General features: G+C 42.1%; 1 protein-coding gene across 3 annotated transcripts in view; it reads right to left on the bottom strand.

Annotated features, from left to right (window-relative positions):
• Positions 1 to 3,721: 3,721 nt before the first annotated feature.
• vipr2 (vasoactive intestinal peptide receptor 2) overlaps positions 3,722 to 25,868 on the bottom strand; it is a 117,449-nt gene continuing 95,302 nt past the window's right edge. For all 3 annotated transcript variants that reach the window (XM_069914719.1, XM_069914717.1, XM_069914718.1), the window contains 5 exons: positions 25,455 to 25,524; positions 19,651 to 19,742; positions 15,714 to 15,843; positions 15,582 to 15,623; positions 3,722 to 4,587 (listed from right to left, as the gene is read on the bottom strand). In XM_069914719.1, coding sequence (XP_069770820.1) covers positions 4,429 to 4,587; positions 15,582 to 15,623; positions 15,714 to 15,843; positions 19,651 to 19,742; positions 25,455 to 25,524 — 493 coding nt within the window. In that variant the 3' untranslated portion in view covers positions 3,722 to 4,428. The remainder of the gene's footprint in view (positions 4,588 to 15,581; positions 15,624 to 15,713; positions 15,844 to 19,650; positions 19,743 to 25,454; positions 25,525 to 25,868) is intronic.

The raw sequence follows: 25,868 nt of genomic DNA, 5'->3' as shown, positions 1-25,868 counted from the left end.
CATTGACTGAAAATAAGTCTAGATTTTTGTCAGATCATTCACTTGTATTATTGACATATGCAATAACAGAAAAAATGGTTTCTGCATATTATTGGAGGTTTAATTCTTTATAATTAAAACATGAAGAATTTTGTAAATATATTAATTTACAAATGCAACAGTTTTTAAATAGAAATAGAAAATCTATGGATAGTAAATTTGTATTATGGTATGCCTTAAAATCATACTTAAGAGGTCATATTTTTAGTTTCACAGTTAAACTTTAAAAGCAATATTTAATTGAGGGTGATATGTTAGAGAAAGATATAAATGTTTTGGAAAAAGAATTACAGAGGAATCCATTTGATAAAGAGAAAAGAGTACAATTGGATTCTAACAAGTTGAAATATAATACGTAACAAACTTTGAGTTGAACGTTTATTGCAAAGATCTAAAGAAAAATATTCTGAGTTTGGGGAAAAGGCACATAAAGCTTTGGCATGGCAATTGAAATCTGAGCAAGTATATAGAACAATAAAGACAGTTAGAAAAAAATTCAAAAATTTCTTATAAAACCCAGGATATTAATGAGCAGTTTAAAGAATTTTATTAAAAAATTATATACTTCAGAAATGCAGCAAGATCAAAGTAAAATAGGTGGATTTTTAAATGTTACATTTACCTATTTTGAATGATTAGACTAAGGAACAATTGGAGAAGCCAATAGAGTCTAAAGATATTATGTTAGTTCTTAATTCAATGCCAAATGGTAAATCTCCAGGAAAGGATGGTTTTACGGTAGAATTTTATAAGAAATTTCAAAAATTATTACTTCCGTTGTTTGTTGAAATTTTACAGCAGGCTAGAGATACACAATCTTTACCAGAATCTTTTTCACAAGCTATTATAACAGTAACTATTAAAAAGAAAAGGACCCTTTGAATCCTGGGTCTTATAGGCCAATTACATTATTTAATGTTGATTATAAGCTTTTAACTAAGATTTTGACTAATAGGTTAGCTCAATTTTTACCAAAGTTGATTCATATTGATCAAGTGAGTTTTATTAAGGGTAAATATTCTCCTAATAATGTAATTAAATTAATAGTTAAATTCATATTTCAGAGGAGAAATCCAACTTAACAAAGGTCTTATCATTAGATGCTGAAAAAGTATTTGATAGGGTGGAATGGTATTTTTTATTTAAAATGTTGGAAATTTTTCAGTTTAAACAAGTTTGTTCAGGATTAAACAACCAAAAGCTAGTGTGATGACAAATGGGCTTTTATCTGAATCATTTAATTTAGAGAGATCTACAAGGCAGAGTTGCTTTCTGCCACCAGCATTATTTGCATTGGTGATTGAACCTTTAGCACAATTAATAAGGCAGGAAAGGGATATAAAGGGTATTAAAACAGTATTGGATGAATTTAAGATTAGTTTTTTGTGGATGATTTGTTGATTTATTTAACAGAACCTCAAGAGTCATTGAGAGTTTTACAGGAAATGTTAATACAATATGGAGAATTATCAGGATATAAAGTGAATTGGAATTAAAGTGAACTTGTGCCATTTTCTGAATCTTATTATTCTGTTTGTAAAGGAGTAGTATGCTTTAAATGAACTGATCAAATTAAATATTTAGGTATTAAAATAGATAGACATATAAATCATTTATATGCTTTAAATTATTTGCCATCATTTTCTGTAATTAAAGAGGATTTAATTAAATGGAAAGACTTACCAATAACTTTATTTGGTAGAGTGAATTGTGTAAAAATGAATGTATTTCCTAGACTTCAGTATTTTTTCAAACTATTCCTTGTAATATCCCTAAAAAGTTTCTTGTTTAAAGATTTGAAGACATTAGCTGATGACACTCATCTGCTGTCAAAAACCTCTGTTCTAATCAGTACCAATGGGCTGCCAGAAACCCTGGAATGCATCCAATTTAGTGAAAATCTTTGCACTGGCCATCTCACTTGTAATCTCATCCCTGGTTGGAATCTGATAATGTTCTCTCTTCATATTGACATTCAGGTCTTTTATGTCCATGCACATGCCTAAGTCACTTTTCTTTTTATCACACACCATTGAATTCACCCATTCTGTGAGCTCCTCCACTTTCTTTATGTCCCCTAGTGATGCAATTTGGTTGAGTTCCTGCATGATCTTGCCTTTTAGTGGTGCTGGAACCCACCTGGGGGCATGCACTACTGGCTGTATGTCCTCCTTTAACTGTATCTCATAGGTGAATGGTAGAACACTAAGGCCCTTGAAGATGCCTGGAAATTGACCAGTATTTTCACTATGCTGTTCTGTGCATTGGCCCTCTTGACATGGCCTAAATTTTCACTTGCTTTTGTCACCAAGCAGTGAGTTATGTCTACCTTGGGACTACTGCAAACATGAGGTGGTTCTCTTTACTGTTAACTTTCACCTCGTGTCTATAGGTAGCTTTTGTGTCAATTTGCTGTCCATTGTAGACCTTGAGCTGAACAGAATTTCAGCTAGGATATTGGTGAAGGATGATCAGTTTTGATTCTGAGGGTGTCAAAGGTTATGGGGAGAAGACAGGAAAATGAGGTTGCGAGGGAAAATATATCAGTTGATTTAAATGGTGGAGTAGAATCAATAGGCTGAATTGTCTCATGGACAGGACTCTCCAATTATCCAATACTTTTGAGACCATTATTATTCCTTCTAGTTTTATCCCAGGGTACACAATTAACTATATTTAAATCCCCATGCTGTTGCATCAGTATCTGAACTCATATCTCCAGATCCTGGATCTTCAGTCCCAGAAACTTGTTCACAATGTACCATATCCTGTGACCCTAATTTCTAAAGGTGCCCAGGAGATTGACTAAAATATTACGAGAAGTAGTGAGATTTTAGTTCCACAAACAACAAAGTAAACTCTAAGTTTTCTTCTTATATCTGGGGAATAAAAATGATTGTTTTGATATGGAGAAACTGTTTTTAATGGCAAAACAAATCATTAGGATGGAAAAATATCTGGAAACGAGATGATGAGAGTTTGTTTTACACAGTGCATTGTTATGTTCTGGAATGTGCTCCCCAAAAGGGGGTTGAATGAATAGTACTTCACCAACAGCAACTGGATAAGTACTTGAAGGGGAAAATATACAGGCTCTTCGGTAAAATTCAGGGCAAAGATGAATTGTATAGCATTATCTGTGGTGATACAACCACTACTACTGGACTACTGCAGGGGGCAACCATTTAACCTGCAGGTAGGCAACCTGGGAGGCTGGCCCCTCCATGCCGACTGTCAATCACCGGCCCATATAAAAACTCAAGCCGGCCCCTTCTTGATTAAATTGTGGTGTACTGTGATGCAGCAAACAAACACAAAACTCAAGAAGACTGCACTACAGGCTTTAATCACCTTAAAAGTAGAACACCAGGTCTGTGTAGCTTCTGATTCCATTTGCCTGACTGGTTTAGGAAGGGGCCAGCTCGAGTCTTTATATGGACCGGTGATTGACAGCCTCTCAGGCTGCATACCTGCAGGTACAGTGGTTGCCTACTCCAGTAGGCTGGTAGGAGGGCGGCTATAGTAATGGTTGTTTCACCCCATTATTAAAGAAGTGTTGATTGTCACAGGTACCAAGATCCAGTGAAATAATTTCCTTCACGTCCTATCTGGGCAAATCAACCCATGCACAACTACAACAGCTAAGCAAAATAATTCAGAAGGGATGAAAACTTTCCTTCTATTTTGTATGTTTATTTGGAAATAGTAGAGAGAGGAATGTCATCTAACCCCATCATACATTGGTGACAATAATTTCTAGGCTTAATTTCTTTGCCCAGTACTAGATTCAAACTGATATTGGTTCTATTTTCTCACTGCAACACATTTACTCACAATTTTATTACTCAAAATACACTTGGGACTTGCAGAAATAAGTTACGATACCATTAGAACACAACATTATCAAACTTGAAATGTTTGAAAGAATCCCACGCATTTAACACACATGATCGAATATTCCAAAGGCATGGCAAAATCGCAATGAGTACAATTGGAAGGAATCAGTGAAAGTCACATTCAAAGTTACGAGTTCTCGTATGTTCCCCTGTGATCTCTGATGCCAGGGACCCACAACTTCGAGGAACAGGTGATGCAGAGCCATTTTCGGAGTGGCAAAGTCAGTCAACATCACAAGACTTGATAAATGCAATCTTCAAGCGGTTTATTACATGAAAGGCTAAACATTTAAAAACAATTTTCAAGAAATCCTTAAAAGGCCTGGCATCCGAAGACAACTCGGAGAGTTGAAATCCCATAGATTTTTTTTAAAAACACACATATTTCAAAAGGCAAATGCTGCAACCCTAGAAAGAAATATGTGCCAGATGTTCCCACGGCTTCCCCCTGAAAGATATATATATATTAAGCTGCAGGGCTCCACGCAAGCATTTATACCAGAGACGTTTCTGTCTGGAGGAAGGACTGAGCTCGGGTTTTCCTGTGAGCTGTGCCATTGCCAGAGAGGGATGCTCTGTGCAGACTGTAATCGAAACATTGGTGATATCCTGAAAGCAAACTTCGCCACTTCCTTTTCAGTTCAACCTGAACCTAGGGTTGAAGAACAGAGAATACGATAAATCCATTTCCATGATTCTAATAATTGTGTAATAAATATGCTTTTAATAAAATTAATATTCTATCATTTTTTGCTCCTCACACTGGAAGTTGTCCTAATGACATGCTGTTTAAACAATTGTTATTTGGACACCCTTCATATTTAATAATGCATGCTCAGTTAAGCTTAGTACTGTCAGCTGCCCGCAACTCGACCTTTACCAAGCACAGTGGTATTCCCAAAAGGCCCTTTCATGCAATGAAAAACCCCGACTGTAAAGGGAGAGATTCTCTGCCCTTATACTGGGAGACTTACCTCTATGGATGCGCCGTGGCTGGCTCCAAGGTGTTGAATGCAATCTCTCTTGGGGAAGGATCGTCGGTGGAGCCAGTGGTCCATCACCTCTGACATCACAATGATGCCATCAGCCCACAACCCATCTCCCCTCTCTCTCCCACTCACTCACCCCTGTCCCTCCATGACCCCCTCAGGGCAGGGGTGGCTAGTGGGAGTCATCAGGGTAGGGCTATCAGGGCAGGGGTGGCCGGCAGGGGGCCATCAGGGCAGGGGCCATCAGGGCAGGGGCGGCCAGTGGGAGCTGTTGGGCAGGGTTGACCAGAGGGGGCCGTCAGGGCAGGGGCTGGTGTGGGTTGCCACAGCCCCGCTGGCTGTCCTAGCACCTCACCAGGCCACTAACCAGTGGCTCAAATTGCAGCAGAGCAATGGCTGTCTTCCCTACCCATAATCCACCATGCATGGGGGATTCAGGGTAGGGAAGACGGCCATTGATGTGCTGCGTATTTATGACGGGTGGCGCTACGGCACTAGTTGCCCTGCCTCCATCGGCTCTGAAGGGCGCTACAAGGTGCTGCTCTACATGATGGTGACACAAGAGCAGCCTTTTAGGGCTGCTCCATGAAAGGTACATTTATATTTTATCCTCCATGCTTATAGCCGGCCTCCAGGTGGGCCTAAAGATACAAAAAGGACTGCAATATCGCAAACGTACTGGAGAAACTCAGCAGGTCACGCCAGCATCCATAGGAAGTAAAGTGTGACCAGTGTTTCGCGCCTGGGCCTTTCATCTAGGTATAATTCCTATGGATGCTCCATGATCTGCTGAGTTTCTCCAGCACGTTTGCGATATTGCACTTGACCCCAGCACTACATGCAAGAAAAGAATGACTGACAGTGATCAAATGCTCCATTATTAAGGTGAAGGGGAAAGATTTACAAAGGACTTAAGAGCATTTTTTTACATAGGTATATGGAACAAGTGGCCAGCGGAAGTTGTAAAGGTGGGTAAAATTGTAATGATTAAAAGGTACATGGATAGGAAAATATGTGCTGGATACAAGCAAATGGGATTAGCTTGATTGGCATGGACAAGTTGGGCCAAAGGGGCTGTTTTCATGCTATGGAATCCTGCAACTCTACCCTTCACAGAAGAAACTAAATCCTATAATGTACCTGAATTTGTAAGGAAGTGAGGGAGATTGATCAGGTTTTTCAAGAAGCATGCACAGGTACAAAGATATATGGTTGATGTTGCGGTTAGCACAAAGCCTTTACAGCACCACCAATCCGGACTGGGATTTCAATCCCTTGCTGTCAGTAAGGAGTTTGTACGTCCTCTCCGAGTCTGCGTGGATATTCCTCCCACCATTCAAAACGTACAGGGGTGTAGGTTAATTGGGTATAAATTGGGTGGCATGGACTTATCGGCTGAAATGGCTTGTTACCGCAAATTGGAGTAACAGCAGCTCATATTCTGTCAGGGCACCCTCCAACCAAATGGCATTAACATCATCCTCTCCTGTTTCTATTAGCATCTGCCCCCCCACCCCCCCCCCCCACCATTTCTCTCTTTCTCTATCCATTTATCACCTGTCCTCTATCTCTCTCTGTTTTTTTCCTCTGTCTCCTTTCCTCTAGGTCTGCATTCACAGAGCCATCCCTCCCCCAATCAATTCTCACCTTTCCTTTGTCCTATCCTCTTATCTATGCCTTGGTGTGTTCTCCTCCACAGGCCCTTTTTTCTGTCCTCCCCCAGATTTTTTCTTCAGGGGATTGTCTGCTTTTTGCACATAACTTGACGAAGGGCTCAGGCCTGAGATGACTGGAGTGAAGTGATGCATCTTTGCAGATGCAGATTCGTTTAGAGTGAGTGGGAGAAGAGCAAGACTCCTGTTCATCCCCAGCAGCAGCAGCAGGGCTCTCTGATTTATGGGCTGTTCCTGGGGACGCTCACAGAATCAGATATCCAGAACTGCTGGAAGACCATCAACTCGGCGAAGGCACACTTTGGCCTGCCCCGAAACTTGTTCGGTCTTTCAGCAGACTGAGATGTTGGAGCGGGAATGCTGCCAGCTGGCATATTCCAGGCTGCAGGAGTACGCACTGAGAGATGCACTGAGGCTTGGTGCAACCAACTTGTGGGCGCTATGGGGAAAGAGCACAGTCAAGAGTCCTTCCGTTACTGGGTTTGAGAAGCTGAGAAGCCCCTCAAACAACAGAGGGGAGAGTAATGACCGGTGCTACTGTGGAGACAATGCTTGTAAATAGAAGTGAATGAAATATTGTACAGTGATGGAAATGTATGGATACATAACTAAGGGTATGAAGAGACTTTGAATGGTTTTCTTTTTGTAAATAATTTATTGTGAATAATGTCTAGTTTTGGCATAAATTTGGAGCAGATGTACTCAGGGAAAGGTAAGGCAGAAGTGTGGCAAATGTTCAGGGAATATCTGCATGGTGCTCAGTGCAAGTATATTCTATTGAGGCAGGGAAATGAAGGTAAGGTGTACAGTACAAGGAATGTAGAAAATCTAGTTAAGGCTTATGAAAGGTTTAAGAAGATTGGAAATGATAGAGCTCTGGAGAATTATAAGATTACTAGGAGAGAGGTTAAGAAAGGATTTAGGAGAATTAGAAGGGGCCACAAGAAGTTCTTGGGAGCAGGATTAAGGAAAACCCCAAGGGGTTCTACATGAAAAACAAAAGGACCAAACAGGGATGATTGTTGAAACGTAGGCATGGAGTTGGAGTTTTAGGGATACTTCACTTCAGTATTCACCAGAGACTGAAATACTAGAGTACATTGACATTAAGAATGAGAATGTGTTGGAGCTTAGGAAACGCATGTAGTTATAGAAGTAACCAGAACCAGATAAGATTTACCAAAGGCTACTGCGGGAAGCGAGGGATGAGATCGCTGAGCTACTGGGGATGATCCCCTCATCATCACTAGGGATAGGAGAACTACTGGTGGATAGGAGGGTTGCAGATGTTGTTCTCCTGTTCTCCAAAGGGGCTAGAGATAACCCAGGAAATTATAGAACAATGAGTCTTATGCCAGTGGAAGGCAAACTATTGGAGAAAATGTGGAGAGATAGGGTTTACAAGCATTCAGAGAGGTAATATCTGATTGGGGATAGTCAGCATAGTTTAGCTAGGGGAAAGATATGTCTCACAAGCCTGATTGAATCATCTGAGGATGTAACAAGGCAATTTATAATATATATATCTTTAATTTAGAACCACACAAATAAAGCACATAATGAAAAATAATTCAAATCTATGCAATACATGTGGCATATAAAAAAGATAAGAAAATCTCCCAATATACCACCCCCTCCCTTCCTCCATCCCCCACAAATAAAAAAGAAAAAGTGAATAAAAAGGGGACAAGAGACCCTTATTTTTAAGTTTCTTATAATACACTGAGGTCTTAAGGAGAAGGGGATGTCAGAGCTTCATTCAAATATTAACATCCATATTTTGCAAATGTGCTCTATCTCTTCCAAAATATATAATATTTGTCTCTTAAATTATGTAATTTTCTCAAGTGATATACAACTCCAGACTTCTATACTGGATCAGACTTCCAAGTTATGGCAATACATTTTCTAGCCATTGCTAAAACAATTTGAACAAACTTCCTTTGATAAATATTCAATTTCACCTTGAGTTCAATATCTTTAATATCATCCAATAAAATTAACTTTGGATCCTGGGGGAATTTAATCCCCATTATTTGTTCGAATAATTCACCCATTTCTAACCAAAAAGGTTTAACTTTAGGACACTGCCAAGTTGTGATAGTACAGATCTATCACCAATGTATATAGTGTATATAGTTACAGTATCTAGACTGTGCTTACAGGGATTGGCTGAGAGCTAAGCCACCCCTACTGTCTGGGCCTTAAAGGGTTGTGTCCCTAGCCAGGTCGGATCATTCTGGACTGGTCGGCTACCTGTGAAGAGCACCTGTCTTTTGCTAATAAAAGCCTTGGTTTGGATCAACAAGTCTTTGGTTCTTTCGACGAGCTCTACAATTTTATTAGCAAAAATAATTTTTTGAAAGGGATGGAACGTTTAACTCGGCCACAAAAACTTGATATCAACCCACAGACAGCTACAGCCTTCAAAGCCTTTATGTTCTGGCTGCTGAACTTTGAAAACTTCCTGAGATTCATTGAGGTGGAGGAGGATAACCAGCGTCTAACAGCATTGCTGTCTATGGTGTCCTTGAGAGTCTACGAGAACATCCAGGATGAGACCACTTACACCGCAGCCATAAAGGTACTGAAAGAACTGTATAATCAACCAGTGAACGGAGTTCATGACCGGTTCGTGCTTGCGTCGAGGAAGCAACAGCCCAGTGAGTCCAGCAGGGCATATTTACAAGTATTAAAGGCATTGGGCAAGGACTGTAACTGTGTGGACAAAACTGCTGCCGAGATCACAAACGATCTCATCCGGGATGCCTATGTGGCCGGGCTCCGATCAAACGAAGTGAGGCTGCGCTTGCTCGAGCAAGGGGTAGAAAAACTAGAGGACGTGGCCCAGATTGCAATCACAATGGAGGATGCAGCCTTAAAGTCCAACGAGTTCTCTAGGGAAAGGACCCCATGTTCTGATGTGAGTAGAGTGCCCTTCTACCTTACCACCCCCCGATATACTGACGGCCTGTCTGCTGCTGCTACACTGCCCCCTGCGAACCCAAAATGTTATTTCTGCGGGAGGGACAAGCACAGCAGGTCCCAGTGCCCAGCAAGAAAAGCCAGGTGCCAGAAGTGCCTTAAAAAGGGCCACTTTGCTGCAGTCTGTAGGTCTAAAATGGCCACCGGCAAACACAGTGCCTCGTGTGAAGCCCAACCACCACTATCCCATTCAAACTCTTCTTCCCCAGAGCTCTCGTCCAATGAGAGCGAGGGCTCCCCTGCACGGCAACGCCTGACGTCACGGAGGCACCGAACCCGGAAGGGGCAGCCCACCCTCGCAACCATGATGTTGGCCTGCCTCTCGCCCCCGTGCGGAACACTCGACCCGGCCTCAGTCCCGACTGTGGCAACCGCCGCTGCTGCCGCCGCCACAGATGCCCCCGGGGCCGACGCTGCTGCCCGCTCCCCGTCTGCCGCTGCCTACGCCGCCGCCGATGCGGCCACCACAACCGACTGGGGACCCCCCACGGCCAACCAGGTACTCACCCTAGCGTCCATCGCTGACGACCGCCGGGGCCCGACCGCCGCGACCGATGACCTACCCACCGCCAACCACTACTTTCCTTTCATCCGCCGACGCCGCCACAACAGCACTTCTGGGAGGTCCTCCAACCTGCTCCTCCAACGTCATCCCGTTGCGTGACATCATCCCGTTGCATTACGTCATCACGCAGAACTCCCCCGTCAACTGCTTCAATAACACTAAACCAGCAATGCTCTCATCCCCTCACCAGAGCAATGGAACTGATTAAAGTGCATGGACACTACACCAATTGCTTATTTGACTCTTGGTCAACTGACAGTTTTATCCAGCCAGATCTGGCCCTCCGTTGGGGACTTGACATTATCCCCACTACCCAGAGGATCTCATTAGCGACGAGGTCGCACTCGACCGGGATAAAGGGTATTGCATCACCATGCTGGAAGTACAGGGTGTAACGGTCACCCACTTCAAATTATTTGTCCTTCCCCAACTGTGCGCCCCAGTGTTGCTGGGATTAGACTTTCAGTGTCAGTTCCGAACGGTGTCCCTACACTTTGGGGGACCCCACGCCCCCCTCTCGGTCTGCCATCGCCCCACCCCCGAAGCACCCGAGCAACCCGCCCCCGTGCCCCGGGGCCAATCCTGTGGCCTTTCCACACTCCGGATTGCCCCGCCAGCACTCTTCGCAAACCTCACCCCTGGCCGGAAGCCTGTGGCCACCAAAAGTCGGCAATATAGTTATGAAAACAGGCAATTCATTAGGAGTGAGGTGTGTAGATTACTGGATGAGGGCATCATAGAACCCAGTTCAAGTCCCTGGAGAGCCCAGGTGGTGGTTGTCAAGAACGGGGAAAAACTACGGATGGTGGTCGACTATAGCCAGACCATTAACCGCTTCACGCTCCTGGATGCGTGCCCCCTGCCACGCATCACGGATGTGGTGAACTAGATTGCCCAATACCGCATATTCTCCACCATTGACCTACGTTCGGCCTACCACCATCTCTCGATCCACTGTGAGGACTGACCATTCACGGCCTTTGAAGCGAATGGGCGGCTATATCAATTTCTCAGGGTACCATTCGGGGTCACGAATGGTGTCGCGGTCTTCCAGCGGGAAATGGACTGGATGGTGGACAATATCTGGACAATATCACCATCTGCGGCCACGACACGCAGGACCATGACGCCAACCTAGACAAATTTCTTCAAACTGCCTGTCGGCTGAACCTGACTTACAATTTGGACAAGTGTGTCTTCCGGACCACACGACTCGTTATTCTAGGTTGCGTGGTGGAGAACGGGATAGTCATGCCAGATCTTGACCGCATGCGTCCCCTAATGGACTTACCCCCCCGCCCCCCCCCCATACCCAGAAAGCGCTCAAACACTGCCTGGGCCTTTTCTCGTGTTATGCCCAATGGGATCCACACTACGCCGACAAGACGCGTCCTCTTATCAAGACCACCTCCTTTCCCTTCTCGACTGAAGCCAGAGCGACTTTCGATCGAATCAAATCCAACATCGCCGCTGCGACGCTGCACGCAATCGATGAGTCTGTCCCGTTTCAAGTCGAGAGCGATGCATCTGACTTTGCCCTGCCAGCCACCTTGAACCAGGCCGGTCGGCCTGTAGCCTTCTTCTCCAGAACCCTCCAGGGTCCAGAGAGTAGATACTCCTCAATCGAGAAGGAGGCCCAGGCCATAGTTGAAGCAGTGCGTCGTTGGAGACATTACCTCGCTGGGAGGCGCTTTACACTGTTGACTGATCAACGGGCAGTCTCTTTCATGTTCAGCAACACCCAGCGTGGTAAGATAAAAAACGACAAAATCACCAGATGGAGAATCGAACTCTCCACCTTTAACTATGACATCCTGTACCGGCCTGGTAAGCTCTCCAGGGGGACGAGCGCCAGCGTACAGATGGACAGACTACAGAAACTCCATGAGGTGCTCTGTCATCCAGGGGTCACTAGGTTTGCCCACTTTGTGAAGGCGCGCAACCTACCCTACACAGTCGAGGAGATCCGCTCCATGACCTGAGCCTGTTCGGTGTGCGCTGAATGCAAGCCCCACTTCTTCCGTCCGGATAACTCCCACATTATCAAAGCCACCCGCCCCTTCGACTTTAAGGGACCCCTACCGTCGACCAACCGTAATAACTACATCCTTACGGCCATCGACGAGTACTCCCGCTTCCTGTTCGCTGTGCCCTGCCCAGACACCACTGCCAACTCAGTGATACAGGCCCTTCACAGTATTTTCGCCATTTTCGGGTACCCCAATTCCATCCACAGTGATAGGGGGTCCTCATTCATGAGCGCAGAGCTGCAACAGTACCTTCTGGAGTGTGGTATCGCTTCAAGCAGGATCTCGAGCTATAACCCACGCGGTAACGGCCCGGTCGAGAGGGAGAATGCCACCATATGGAGAGCGGTTACACTGGCACTCCGGTCTAAAGGTCTCCCCACCTCTAACTGGCAGGAGGTTCTCACTAGTGCCTTACACTCCATCTGCTCCCTCCTATGTACCGCAACAAATGCCACCCCCCATGAAAGGATGTTCCTTTTCCCGAGAAAATCCGAATCAGGAACCACTGTACCGGCATGGCTCACCGTCCCTGGCCCCGTCCTTTTGCCACTCCACATCCGGCACTCAAAGAATGACCCCTTGGTCGACTGAGTGACTCGACTCCACACGAACCCACATTACGCCTACGTTGAGTTCCCAGACGGGTGGGAGGACACTGTTTCGGTGCGGGACCTAGCTCAGGATGCGGTAGACCCAGCAAACCCCCCAACCCAACCTTCCCCAACTCTTTCTTTCCCAGGCCTCGTGCCGCAACAGAAGGACCAACAACACCCCAACAACCCGGGCCACCCTGCCGACAACACGACTTGGGAATTGAGCGAAGGAGCAGTCGCACCCGACGAGCCCGCTGGCGACACCACTCCAGCGACCCCAATCCCGGCACCACGGCGGTCACGCCGGATGGTCAGACCCCCTGACCGCTACAGTCCTTATCCTACCCCTTCCTTTCATTCTCTCCCTCGTTTTTTTTTTCCAGGGTCAGTTCTCCAAGAAGAGGTGAATGTGATAGTACAGATCTATCACCAATGTATATAGGGTATATAGATACAGTATCTAGACTGTGCTTACAGGGATAGGCTGAGAGCTAAAGGGTTGTGTCCCTAGCCAGGTCGGATCATTCCGGACTGGTCGGCCACTTGTGAAGAGCTCCTGTCTTTTGCTAATAAAAGCCTTGGTTTGGATCAACAAGTCTTTGGTTCTTTCGACGAGCTCTACACAAGTAGAATGCAAAACTGTACCAATTTCCTGTCCACATCTAAAACATAAATCTGTAAGTGTCTGATGCAATTTTTAAAAATTTATGTGGTGTTAAATATAGCTGATGAATAAAATTAGATTGCACCATTTTATATCTCACATTTATTGTACTTTTCATATTTTCTCTATATCTCCCATTCAAATCTCATTCATCTATTTGTTTATGCAAATATGCTTCGCATCTTTGTCTAGATTTATGAAGCCCTTTTAAAAATGTATTTCCCATGTAAAATGGTATCAATCTATTCTGGAATAATAGTGTTTTTCCAGACAATAAACCTCCTCCCAATTTCTTTATCAACCTTATCCAAAGCTCAATCAAATGCTTCAATACGGGAGATTCTCTATTCATTGTTAACAATCTTAAATTCCATTTATAAATAAAATCTTGTGGGTTTGATTCCCCTATTTTACTAAGTTCTATATATACCCAAGCTAGAATTTTATTTAAATCATATATTACAGTAACAGAACATTTCTGGGCAGCTTAATAGTAATTCATAAATTGTAATTACAGGTTAATTTATCCAAAGAAACTCTTGCTATCTTCCCTTTCAATAAAAATATCCTGACACAAGCATTTACTTCTTTAAAAAGTTTTGCAAAATTTGAATAGGAATGGATTGAAAAAGATATTGTATTCTCGGAAAAACATTCATCTTAACACAATCTACTCTACCTATTAAAGTAAAAGGTAATGTATTCCATCTTTCCATATATTCCTTTATTCTTTTTAATAATGGATAATAATTCAAATATATTTTTAATTCCCCTTCAACTTGAATACTTAAATATTTTATTCTCACATCAAGCCATTTAATATCAATTACTTTTTTTTACAATTTACACAATCCCCCTTTACTAAAGGCATAATTTCACATTTCCCCTATTAATTTTAACCACACACTTCTCCATATTCTTTTAATCTATATTTAAGTTGACACAACAAATTTAATGGATCAGTTAAATAAATCAAAACGTTATTCGGAAACAAACTTATTTTGTGTTCTTCCTGATTCACTATAATACCTTTTATCTTTGAATCCTGTCTTCTTAATTCAGAAAAGGGTTCAATTGCTAAAATGAATAAAGCCAGCGAAGTGGACAATCTTTTCTACTTGATCGAGTCAATCAAAAAGTTGTTGAAATTTGACCTACTTTCTCAGTAGAGTTCTTGTATATTATTTTAAACCAGTCAATAAATATTGGCCCTAATTAGAGAGAACTAGAAAGAAAATCCTATTCCAATCTATCAAATGCTTTTTCTCCATCTAAAGCCACTGCCACACTCAATTGACCCCCTTTTTGAGCTAACTGTGTTAATCAATTTTGCCACATTATCTGCAGATTTCCTATTTTTAACAAATCCAGTCTGAATCATATGTTTTAACTTGGATAACTATTTTGTAACAAGGCACATTGATGAAGACAGAGCTGTGGATATAGTGGAAATGAATTTAAGTAAGACACGTGATAAGGTTATCCATGCATGGCTCATTCAGAAAGTAAGGAGGAATAGGATCTAAGGAAATCTTGCTATGTGGATACAAAATTGGCTTACCCACAGAAGCCAGAGGATTCTTGTAGATGGCTTGTATACTGTATGGTGCTCACTGACCAGTGATGTTCCTCATTGTGATTTTTACAGATGACTTGAATGAGAAAGTGGAAGGCTGGATTAGTATGCTTGCAAATGATACAAAAGTTGGAGGTGTTGTGGATAGTCTGGATGGTTGCCAAAGGTTACAGAAGGACATTGATAGGTTATAATACTGAGCTGAGAAGTAGCAGATGGAGTTTAACCCTAGAAAATGTGAAGTGGTTCATTTTGGTAGGTCAAATCTGAAGGTGGAATTCAATGTTAATGGGAGGACTCTGAGCAGTATGGACAAATTGAGAGCTGCTGCCCAGGTTGATAGTGTTGTTAGAGTAGGTTATCAGTTGGTACAGCACTGTGGGCTGAAGGGCCTGTGCTGTGCTATAGATTTTTATCTTGTATGTTCTACGATTAACTCTTCAAGGTGTTAAAGGAGCCAACAATTTAGTGTTCTGTCGTTGGCTTACACTGCTCCACATTTTGGAAGAACATTCCTCAAATTAATTTCAAATTTTAAAATAGCAACATGTAAATCAATGATTTAACTCACCTCATTATTTAAAAAACAGTACAGGACCGCAACAATAAAACCCTGCAAAAGGAACAAATCAGAGTTTTAAAGACATCAAAATTTTCCTTAAAATTGGAATCTAGTCATTTGAAGAGGAAGAATTTTTTTTACCTGAAAAGATCCAAGACATAATTCAAATATGATTTTATACTGTTCTGAAACATTATCTGGGAAAAGGGCAAACAGGATGTAATGGACTCCCAGTAAGGGGATCAGGAACAATGTGGATTTGGCAAGTCTCCTGGTTAATTGGAAAGAAGAAAAACAATCACTGACTTGACAAATACAAAAACTATTAGCAGTGGTGCAGTTTCAAGCATTTCTAACTCATTTCTAACTTATTTACTTCAGGACCAAAGTTTAATTGTTGGTTTACAGTCAGATGTTATATGAGGCATGTTAAAGTCCAGATGGGAGAATGTACAGCAGATGCAAAGAAACTACATGCAGGGTAGAGAGTTGTCTATGAGGCAGCTCTCCAAATTTGGACTGGTTCAGTGTGAGTCATTCTTGTAATTGTTCATATCAATAGTGATGAAATGTTTTGAAAGGATGTGATGAGGTAATATTAGTTCCTGTCTGATACATTCCAGTTCACCTATCACAGTAACAAGTCTACGCCAGATCCCATCTCACCGGTTCTACATAAAGCCCTGGAACAGCAAAGATGCATACATCAGGGTGCTCTTTATTGACTACAGCTCGGCATTTAACACCATTATCTCCTCAAAACCAATCAGCAAACTTCAAGACCTGGGAGTTAACACCCAATTGTGTAATTGGATCATGGATTTCCTCATCTCCAGACCACAATCAGTGAAGATTAATAAGAACTTCTCCTCTACAATCTCTATCACCACAGGGCTGTGTTCATAGCCCCTGCTCTACAAACTTTACACCTACGACTATGTATCTTGATATGACAATAACACCATCTACAAATTTGCCGATGATACCTCAATAGTGGGTTGTATAAAGGAAGGGGATGAGTCAGCGTACAGGAGGGAGATTGAAAATTGGGCTGAATGGTGCACCATCAACAACATTGCATTCAATGCTACCAAAGGAGCTAATTGTTGACTTCAGGAAAGGAAAGCCAGAGGAGTACAATCTAGTGATCACTGGGGGATTGGAGGTGGAGAGGGTGAGCAAAAATGTTCTTGGGAGTCACTATCTTGGCGGATCTTTCCTGGACCCAACACACCAATGGCATTGTGAAAGAAAGCACATCACCGCCTCTACTTCCTCAGGAGTTTGTGGAGGTAAGGTCTGACACCAGAAACCCTAGCAAATCTCTACAGAGGTGTGGTGGTAAATGGGCTGACTGGCTGCATCACAGTCTGGTATGGGGACATCAATACCCCTAAGCGTAAAACCCTCCAAAAGGTAGTGGACATAACCCAGGACATCACAGGCAAAACCCTCCTCACTGTTAAGTTCATCTACAGGGAACACTGCCATCAGAGAGCAGCTGCAATCATCAAAGACCCACACCACCCAGCACCCGCTCTATTCTCGCTGCTGCCATTAGGAAGGAGGCATCGATGCCACAAGGCTCACACCACTAGGTTCAGGAACAGCTGCTACCCCTCCACCATCAGACTCCTCAATGACAAAACTCAATCAGAGACCCATTGAAGTACTCTTACTTGTGCACTTTATTGATTTTCTTTTTTCTTCTCTGTATTGCAGAATCAGTTTGTTTACTTTTGTTATCTGTTTCCAGTGCTTTATTTGTTTACATGTGTTATGCTGTGTTCAGTTTATTTTTTGCACTACCAATTAGTGGTAATTCTGCCATGCCTGCAGGAAAAATGAGTCTCAGGGTTGTTTGTGATGACATATATGTACTCTGATAATAAATCTGAAATCAGGGAGAGTTGGTTGTTTCGGTGGATACGAGTGGATGGGGAAAGTCTGTGATCATTTTGGGATTTGAACCTGGAGAAAAAAGACCACAGGGCAAAATATATTGAAGAGCCTATTTGGAGAACCCCTCGTCTTCCTGCGCTAAAGTTGAATACCTTTGACTCTCCTCACAGAAATATCTGTGATCACTTTCTTTTCCCCATTTGTATCAAACATAAACATATTTCTTCACCTTGAACAATATATTACCACAGAAACGATGCAAAATGATACCTAGTTTTGTTTTTTATTCCCCTACCCCCAAAAAGGAAGGAAGAAAGCACAAAAGAAAACAATGGAATGGATTTTTTTAAAGAGATTACAAAAATCAACATATTTATAACATATCCAAATACGTAAATCTTATGTTTTAAATCAATTCTAAGCATCGAGTCCACGCTGCTGAAGATCCAGCTGCGCTGGATGGGTCACGTCTCCAGAATGGAGGACCATCGCCTTCCCAAGATCGTGTTATATGGCGAGCTCTCCACTGGCCACCGTGACAGAGGTGCACCAAAGAAAAGGTACAAGGACTGCCTAAAGAAATCTCTTGGTGCCTGCCACATTGACCACCGCCAGTGGGCTGATATCGCCTCAAACCGTGCATCTTGGCGCCTCACAGTTTGGCGGGCAGCAACCTCCTTTGAAGAAGACCGCAGAGCCTACCTCACTGACAAAAGGCAAAGGAGGAAAAACCCAACACCCAACCCCAACCCACCAATTTTCCCCTGCAACCGCTGCAATCGTGTCTGCCTGTCCCGCATCGGACTTGTCAGCCACAAACGAGCCTGCAGCTGACGTGGACTTTTTACCCCCTCCATAAATCTTCGTCCGCGAAGCCAAGCCAAAGAAAAAATGTTAAATTTCAATATATCTAATATTACTCCTAATTAATCATTATATCTATTAAGAATCTCATATCTCTTACATCATCCAATTTAAATTCTATGTTAAATCAATTCTCTAAAGTAAAACACCAATGTAACTCCATTAATATTAATGGAACTCAACAGGACCGTGTTGAACATGTTCATTAGTATTGCAGATGCTTTACTTGAGCTGGTCACTGCTGCTTGAAATGACTGAAAATCATCTCTGCCTTTATCATTTGGTTTTCTGTGTGTGCCCACTATTTATGACGTGATCAGGAAATAAAAACAATATCTTGAATTTGTTGCAAGTTTCTTGGGCAGGGTTGAGGCATGAGCTTAGATTTCTGTGTCATTTGGTCTGGGACACTACCCTAATTTTTTTTTTTTACGGGTTAATTCATACATACAGAATGGGTACATGAAACAGCACCAGTATTTTCTCCAAGTTTAATCCTTACAATTCCTCATTCAGTTGAAACCCTAATGATACTCCAATGGATGTCAATCAATGCTCTTCAATAACTGGCTGGATATTGCTCAGTGCTATAACTGGCATTCTGTGTTTTTTTTTAAAAGGATATTAACAAATTATTGTTTTCTTTTAAGAGTTGATGCTCGGATTTAAAAACTGCACCTATGATCTGTGCACTTGTAAGCTCACTCAGGTCCTAATTTTGTTGTTTTGTCAGTTCTCGAGCATCACAGATCAACAAGAGCGCCAGTGCAATACTAAGCTACGACTGAGCGGAACTCGAGCAGGACAACCAAATGTGGTGACAAGTTCTGCTGTCTGCTCAGAGTCCCCAGCATTTTGCCCAATGGTGGTCAATTGCCACTGACTGACCAGGGCAATCACAGAAAGTTTCCCTTCTCTCTGGAAACTACGCAGACGCAGAGTCCGATTCATGCATTTCGGAACATGGGTGACAGGTGTTGGAAAGGAGAGACCCGCCATAGTGAGGACCAGTGATAAAACTAATTGGTGTACCATCCTCCTCAGCTTAACCAATTAACTGCTGGCCAGGAACAAGTTTATTTGCCAGAAGCTACTCTACTGCACATATATTTGTACAATTGTATAACCATAACAGCCAGGTTTGATTAAGAATATTTCACAATGAGCCTTGTTGGTCCATAGACTTAATTTTCAAAAATACTGCAGCTTCCCAAAGTTCATGAATGGATATGACGCAACAGTTCAATTGAGTGTGTGCAAGCCAATATTTTGTACTATGTGCATGACATGAAAGAACAAAAGGCTTCCTTACTTGTACTGTGACTGGTCCTTGCTACTAACTTCCGGCAACCGTAACTTCTGCATCAGTATTCGCACAATACTAATAAACAGAAGGAAGCTTAGCTGTGAATTAAGTAAGAACGTGCATGTGAGTTGTATTCATTCGTAAGAATATAAAGATACTTTTCTTTATTCTAACTAAAATTTAAAGCATGTTATTTAATACTTTACAACATTCAAATCATGTTACAAATGTTCCTGCTATTGCTACAGTTCAGGATTGGTATACATTGAACCCATTTTCATGTCAAAATTGCAATTTATTGCTCAACTTTCAGCTGATGCTCTTTCTTTGACAGCACACTTGCACTCCAAAGCTCTCTGTCTAATTCCCATCACTTGGCCATCTCACATTCAAAACTACTCTCAATAACATTCGATCATGATTATTCAATTATGTTCTAACCTCTTACAAAAGTAGGCAGATGCTGGAAATATGAAAAAAAAACCCAGAAAATACTTGCAATACTTTGAGAAGGGAAAACAAAAGTTAGTGCTTCATGTTGATGAGACAACCTGTTCCTCTCTCCAAAAGAACTGGCTAGCTTGTTCAATTTCTCCTCCCATCTTCCTCCACTGCATGAGCACCTCACTTCCATCCTTAATTTAAAGTACTCAGAATGAAGAAAGTTGTTGATGCCAGTTCGTTAGAGGTATTGAAAAGAGAGTTGGATGTAGGCCTATTGACTGATAGGATTAAGGGATATGGAGGGAAAGCAGGAGTCATGTGTTCAGCCATGATTGTAATGAATGAATGGCAGAGTAGCCCAAGCATAGCACACAGAACATTACAGCACAGTGTAGGCCCTTCAGCCCACGATGGCCTCTGTAAACCTATTCTACTCCAATCTAATTTTTCTCTACCTCACACATATAACCAATTTTTTTTGTATCCTTGTGCCTTTCTAAGAGTCATTTGGATGTCCCTGTTGTACCAGCCTCCACCTCCAGCCCCGGAAATGCATTTGAGGTACCCATCATTCCCTGCGTACAAAACCTACCTCTGATGTTTTGGCTAAACTTTTCTTAAACAGATGACCTCTGGTATTTGTTATTGTTGCCCCAGGTAAAAGATCCATCGAAGCCCCTCATGATCTTATGTTCTGTATTCCTGTTAAGTCACTTCTCATCCTTCATTGCTCCAATGAGAAAAGCCCTAGATCTGTCAATCTTGCCTCATAAGATATGCTCTCCAATCCAGACAACATCCTGGTAAACCTGCTCTGCACCCTTGTTGAATGGACGTCCTGCTCCATTTTTCTGTCTTTCTACCTTCCTATGCAAAAGGGATGGTTTGGAAGCAAACTCTTTGAAAGGATGCCACTTTCATTTTCTATTGCATTGAGATGGGGGGGGGGGGGGAGGATTAGATAGCAGGGATGTAAACTGGAATTTTAAAATAAAAGTAAATGAAGAATTTTATTTCCTTTTATGCAATGAAATTGAAAGCAATACCTTATAAGGTGGGGGTGACAGATTCAACAGTCAGGAAGAGTTGGATCTCAATCAGAAAAAAATTGCCAAGTTGCGGTGAGGGGGTTAACCCATAAGATTTTACAAAGTGCAGGCATGGGCACCATCTGAATGAAAATGTTCCCCCTAATATTCCTTTTAAATATTTTCCATTCACCCTTAAACCATGTCCTCTTGGTTTATATCTCACCTACTCTCAGTGGAAAAAAACCTGCTTGCATTTAGTTCATCTATCCCATCATAATTTTGTGTACCTCTATCAAATTTCCCCTCATTCTTTCTCTTTCCAGGTAATAAAGTCCTAACCTGTTTAACCTTCCTGTAACTCAGTTCTTCATGTCTCAGCAATATCTTCTATAAGAGTTAAAAATTGTTCCCTGTTGGATGCAGTAATCCCTTGCTATAGTGACATATGCACATTGAATTGAAATTCAGATCCAATGAAATCAGTGGATTTAGAACAAACACCCGATGACAAATTTCTGATCCAGAAATGGCTTCTATGGCTGCTGGTGTATTAGAGAGGGACATAAGTGCCTTGAAGGTCTGCTCTCTCAGTGACATCATCCAGATCCCAAGCTGTGACGTGTGCGAGATAAATGTGGTAGAATAGTTTAACTATTCTTCGTGTCCACTGAAACAAGATAACATAAACTAAATAGTTGCTTCAAAGCACAAAAAAAAACTAGGTCGAAAGATGTATTTGTCCAAAATACATGGCTCAAAACCGAAGCAAATGACCTAGTAGGGACATTGAATGATGTCCAAGAAAACACTAGCTGGCAATGGTTTATCAATGGTGAGGGACGTTTAGTTAAGCACTTGAAAGATCTTGCATTCAGAGCAAAACCAAGGAATCCTCAAATGATACACACAAAACTGTAACTAAAATAACAAGCGTTAATTCACTTAGGTAACTGGTTTCAGCCATGGTTCAGTGGCACAACTCTCATTCCTGAGGATTAAACAGGAGTGTCTGCATTTCTAATGCATTGCAATACTCAAGTGCAGGAGAAGCTCAGCAGGTCACACGGACTCTATAGGAAGTAAAAGGTAGCCAACCTTTTTGGGCCTGAGCCCTTTGTCAAGGTATAAGCAAGAAGCGGCCAGACACCGGAAGAAAAGGTGGATGGAGGAGAGGAGGGAGAAAGAGGCAGGGGGAGGAGTACAGGCTAATGGGTAGATGAGGGTGGGGTATGTGAAAAAAGGCTAAGAGGTGATAGGGGGATGATGCAGCTCTTTGAATGGGGAGGCCCCATTCCTCTAAAAGTGAGATTCTGGAGAGGGGTTTAATGGAATCCAAAGAGGTCAATGGTAAAGTTTCCAAACAGAATTTTTGGTGTTGTTCCTCTAATTAGTGGCTAACCTCAGTTTGGCAGAGCAGAGGCCATGGGAATAGTATGTAGAATTAAAATGGTTGGCCACTGGGAGATCCCTATTATTGTAGCAGATGGAGCAACAAAATAATCTCCCATTCGGCATCCAGTCTCGCTGATGTAGAGGAGGGCACATTGGGAGCACTGGATACAGTAGATGACCCCTGCAGATTCACAAGCAAAGCGTTGCTTCAATGTCCAGTTGCATGCTCATACCTGATGTAAAATTGCAATGCATCGAGGTCTGAAATTTAAATTTTATTAAAGGTTCCATTATTGTCCTGTAATACCACATTTATAATAAGGCAGACAGGTGCCCCTCACAGAAACCTACAGCACCAGGTGTTCCAAGGCAGCCTCCCCTCCAAATACTGACCAGGCCTGAGCCTGCTTAGCTTCTGAGATCAGACCAATCTCAGGCGTATTCAGGCTAACTTCAATTGATCAAATTTTCCAATTAGAATGTTTCAGTAGGAACCTATGGCATCTCTTGAAGAAGACCATCAGAGTACTGTTGGGGTGTTCATTCTTCAACCTGCTTGACTAAAGTAGAAGACCTATTAGACTTTTTTTGTCCTGTTGTATTTTTTTTTCATTTTATTGGTCACACTTTTGGAGCACTTCAGAAGAACTTAATTGACACCACGGGACTTCAGTACATCCTGAGGTCTTACATAAAAATGTTATGTGAAGCGTTTCCTCCAAAAACTGTAACCCTGGAAGAGATGTGCTGCTCTGTTGAATGTGTTAAATATATAATGTTATAACAGATATACAGTAGACCTCGCTTCTAAAAACCAATCTAAATGAATTCAAAAGAATCAAATTCAAACTTAGCAAATTCAACATTCAGCATTTAAATGGATGTTTGATTCTGCTGTTGGTAACCCTCTATTATCCTAATTCAAGTAGACATTAAAGACCTATGGTTTTAATTCACGAAGAGTAAGGATTCCTTAGAGTTCTCAAAGTACCTGAGATACCTCAGCCAATTTTTTTCCTCCAACCAGCACTGTCAAATTACTCTTTGAAAAAAATTGCAACATGCTGCTCATTTGCTTTGCGGGAGATGAAGAGAAAACTTTTTTTTCTGTGGCATCTCTGAACTAGGTTCACCCAGGCTGGTGACCACACAACAATTTTTGGTTTATATCCTCTGCCCCACAGACGAAATAAATAATTTGGGATAAAAACCTGAACAGATTGGATAAATCTCTCATGAAATAAAGCATGGCACTCACAGAAGTTGGTAAATCTCTCAAATTCTCCAGCCCAGAAGATTTTAGAGGCTAGATTAATGGAGGTATTTGAGGAGAAGGTAGTTAATTTTCGATACAGCAGGGAACCGAGGACTGTGTAGAACTCTCACAGATGAGGAGCTGAGGCCATATTAAATGAGAGGGAAAATTTGAAGGACAAATGAGCTATTCCTACTCTTATTTGCTTGTGTTATTTATATTAGTCATACAGCTCTATTACAGGCCAATTTGGCCCTACGAGTCTGGGCCGCCCACTGAACCTACACCCCTGTTTGTTTTTGAATGGTGGGAGAAAACCCACGCAGACACAGGGAGAGTGTATAAACTCCTTACAGAAAGTGTAGGATTTTAACCCAAGTCTGGTTCCGATCGCTGGTGGTGTAAAGGCTTTGCGCTAATTGCTATGCCAACTATGTTCTTGTTTTATCTAAATTTAAATGATCCATTTTTCATTTATTTTTTATTCACATTAAGATCCGAGGTGTAAGGACCTGTTTCTCTCAGTAGAGGGATCAAAACCAAAGACATATTTAAAGTGATTAAGATAAGACCAGAGAGTACAATGGAGGAAAATAAAATCATAGAAACATGTTGGCACAGAAGGAGGCCAATTCGCCCATCAAGTTTGTGTTAGTCTTAAAAGTCTACCCCTACCCAATCTAATTCCACATTCTAACATTTAATCTGTAACACTGGAAGCCATGAATCTGCAAGTGGACACCCAAATACTATCTACATTTAATGAGAGTTTCAGTATTTGGCACCTTCTCAGGGAGTGACTTCCAGAATCTTGCGTAATACACAAAAATGCTGGAGAAACTCAGCACGTCACACATGTTTGGAGTTTCTCCAGGACTTTTGTCTTTTGCTCTCGACCCCAGCATCTGCAGATGTTCTTGTTTGACTTCCAGAATCCTAGTCGGTGGAAGCCTTCATCCTTTCTGGTCTTATCTTAATCACTTTCAATATATGTCTCTGGCTTTGGCCCCTCTGCTAAAAGAAGCAGGCCCCTCGTAGTTTTATACACCTCAATTAAATCTCCTTTAAACTCCCCTGATGCAAAGAGAGCAGTGGAAGTCTGTCCAAACTCTTCGCTTAGATCATTGTCATGTGGTTGGAGATCCAATGACAACCTTAGTTTTGTGTGCTATTTGGACAAAAATGTTGCTATTTTCTGGTGCCATCTTGGATATAAAATTCACATCAGATAGCCTTTTACTATAACAGGCAAGTTATATTCATTCATAGTGATTTAAGTTAAAGTGCAGTGCACAAAAGTGCTGGAGAAACTCTGTAGATCATGCAGAATCCAAGGGAAACACACTGCAGCCGATGTTTTGGGCCTAAGCCCTTCTTCAGGAGTGCCAAAAATCAGGCTCAAAATACAGCACCATGAGAGGGGTTCTTCATCAAACAGATCAACAGGTCAAATGTTGCAAATGAAGGTGTGTCGGATTTAAGATGATCATAGATCCTAGATGGTGAAAGCATGATGTTGATAATTTTTGATTAAAATGTTACCCATGTTTGATTTTTGTGCCTCTCCATCTAATGACGTAAAGGACACGATCACACTGATTTGCTCTAAGTAAAATCAATGGCTCACGCTGTTGTCGACTGAATTGGCAAGTGATATATAACTGAAGAAATGTCACACGTGGACTTACTATGATAGATGTCAGGATGGGTCCCTTGACTATCCACCATGCAACTTTGTGCTCATTGGTATCCCAGCATCTAGATTCAAAGAAGAGCGTGCATTTTATAGAAGAACAGTAAACATTCATAATACTAAGGTATGTCATTCAGCCCATTATGTCCACTGGGAGAAAAGGAGTCACCCAATCCGATTCCAAGCACTGCATCTGTAGCCATACAGGTCAAGGTTCTTTTCAAGCATCTCCGCATCTCCAGCTACAACCAACCAGGTTGAGGTTTCTGCCTCAACTGCACCTTCAAACAGTGAGTTCCAGATCCACCACCATATGGGTGAAACATTTTTCTCCTCATTTCCCTTTTAATCATTCTCCCAGTTACTTTATACATGTTCAAGTGCTCCCTATTCTTTGACCTCAGGCAAG

The sequence above is a fragment of the Narcine bancroftii genome, chromosome 1, assembly GCF_036971445.1.
Source record: "Narcine bancroftii isolate sNarBan1 chromosome 1, sNarBan1.hap1, whole genome shotgun sequence".
NCBI classification, from domain to species: domain Eukaryota; kingdom Metazoa; phylum Chordata; class Chondrichthyes; order Torpediniformes; family Narcinidae; genus Narcine; species Narcine bancroftii.
The sequence above is the reverse complement of the archived record's forward strand: the minus strand, read 5'-3'. Positions and strand labels throughout refer to the sequence as shown.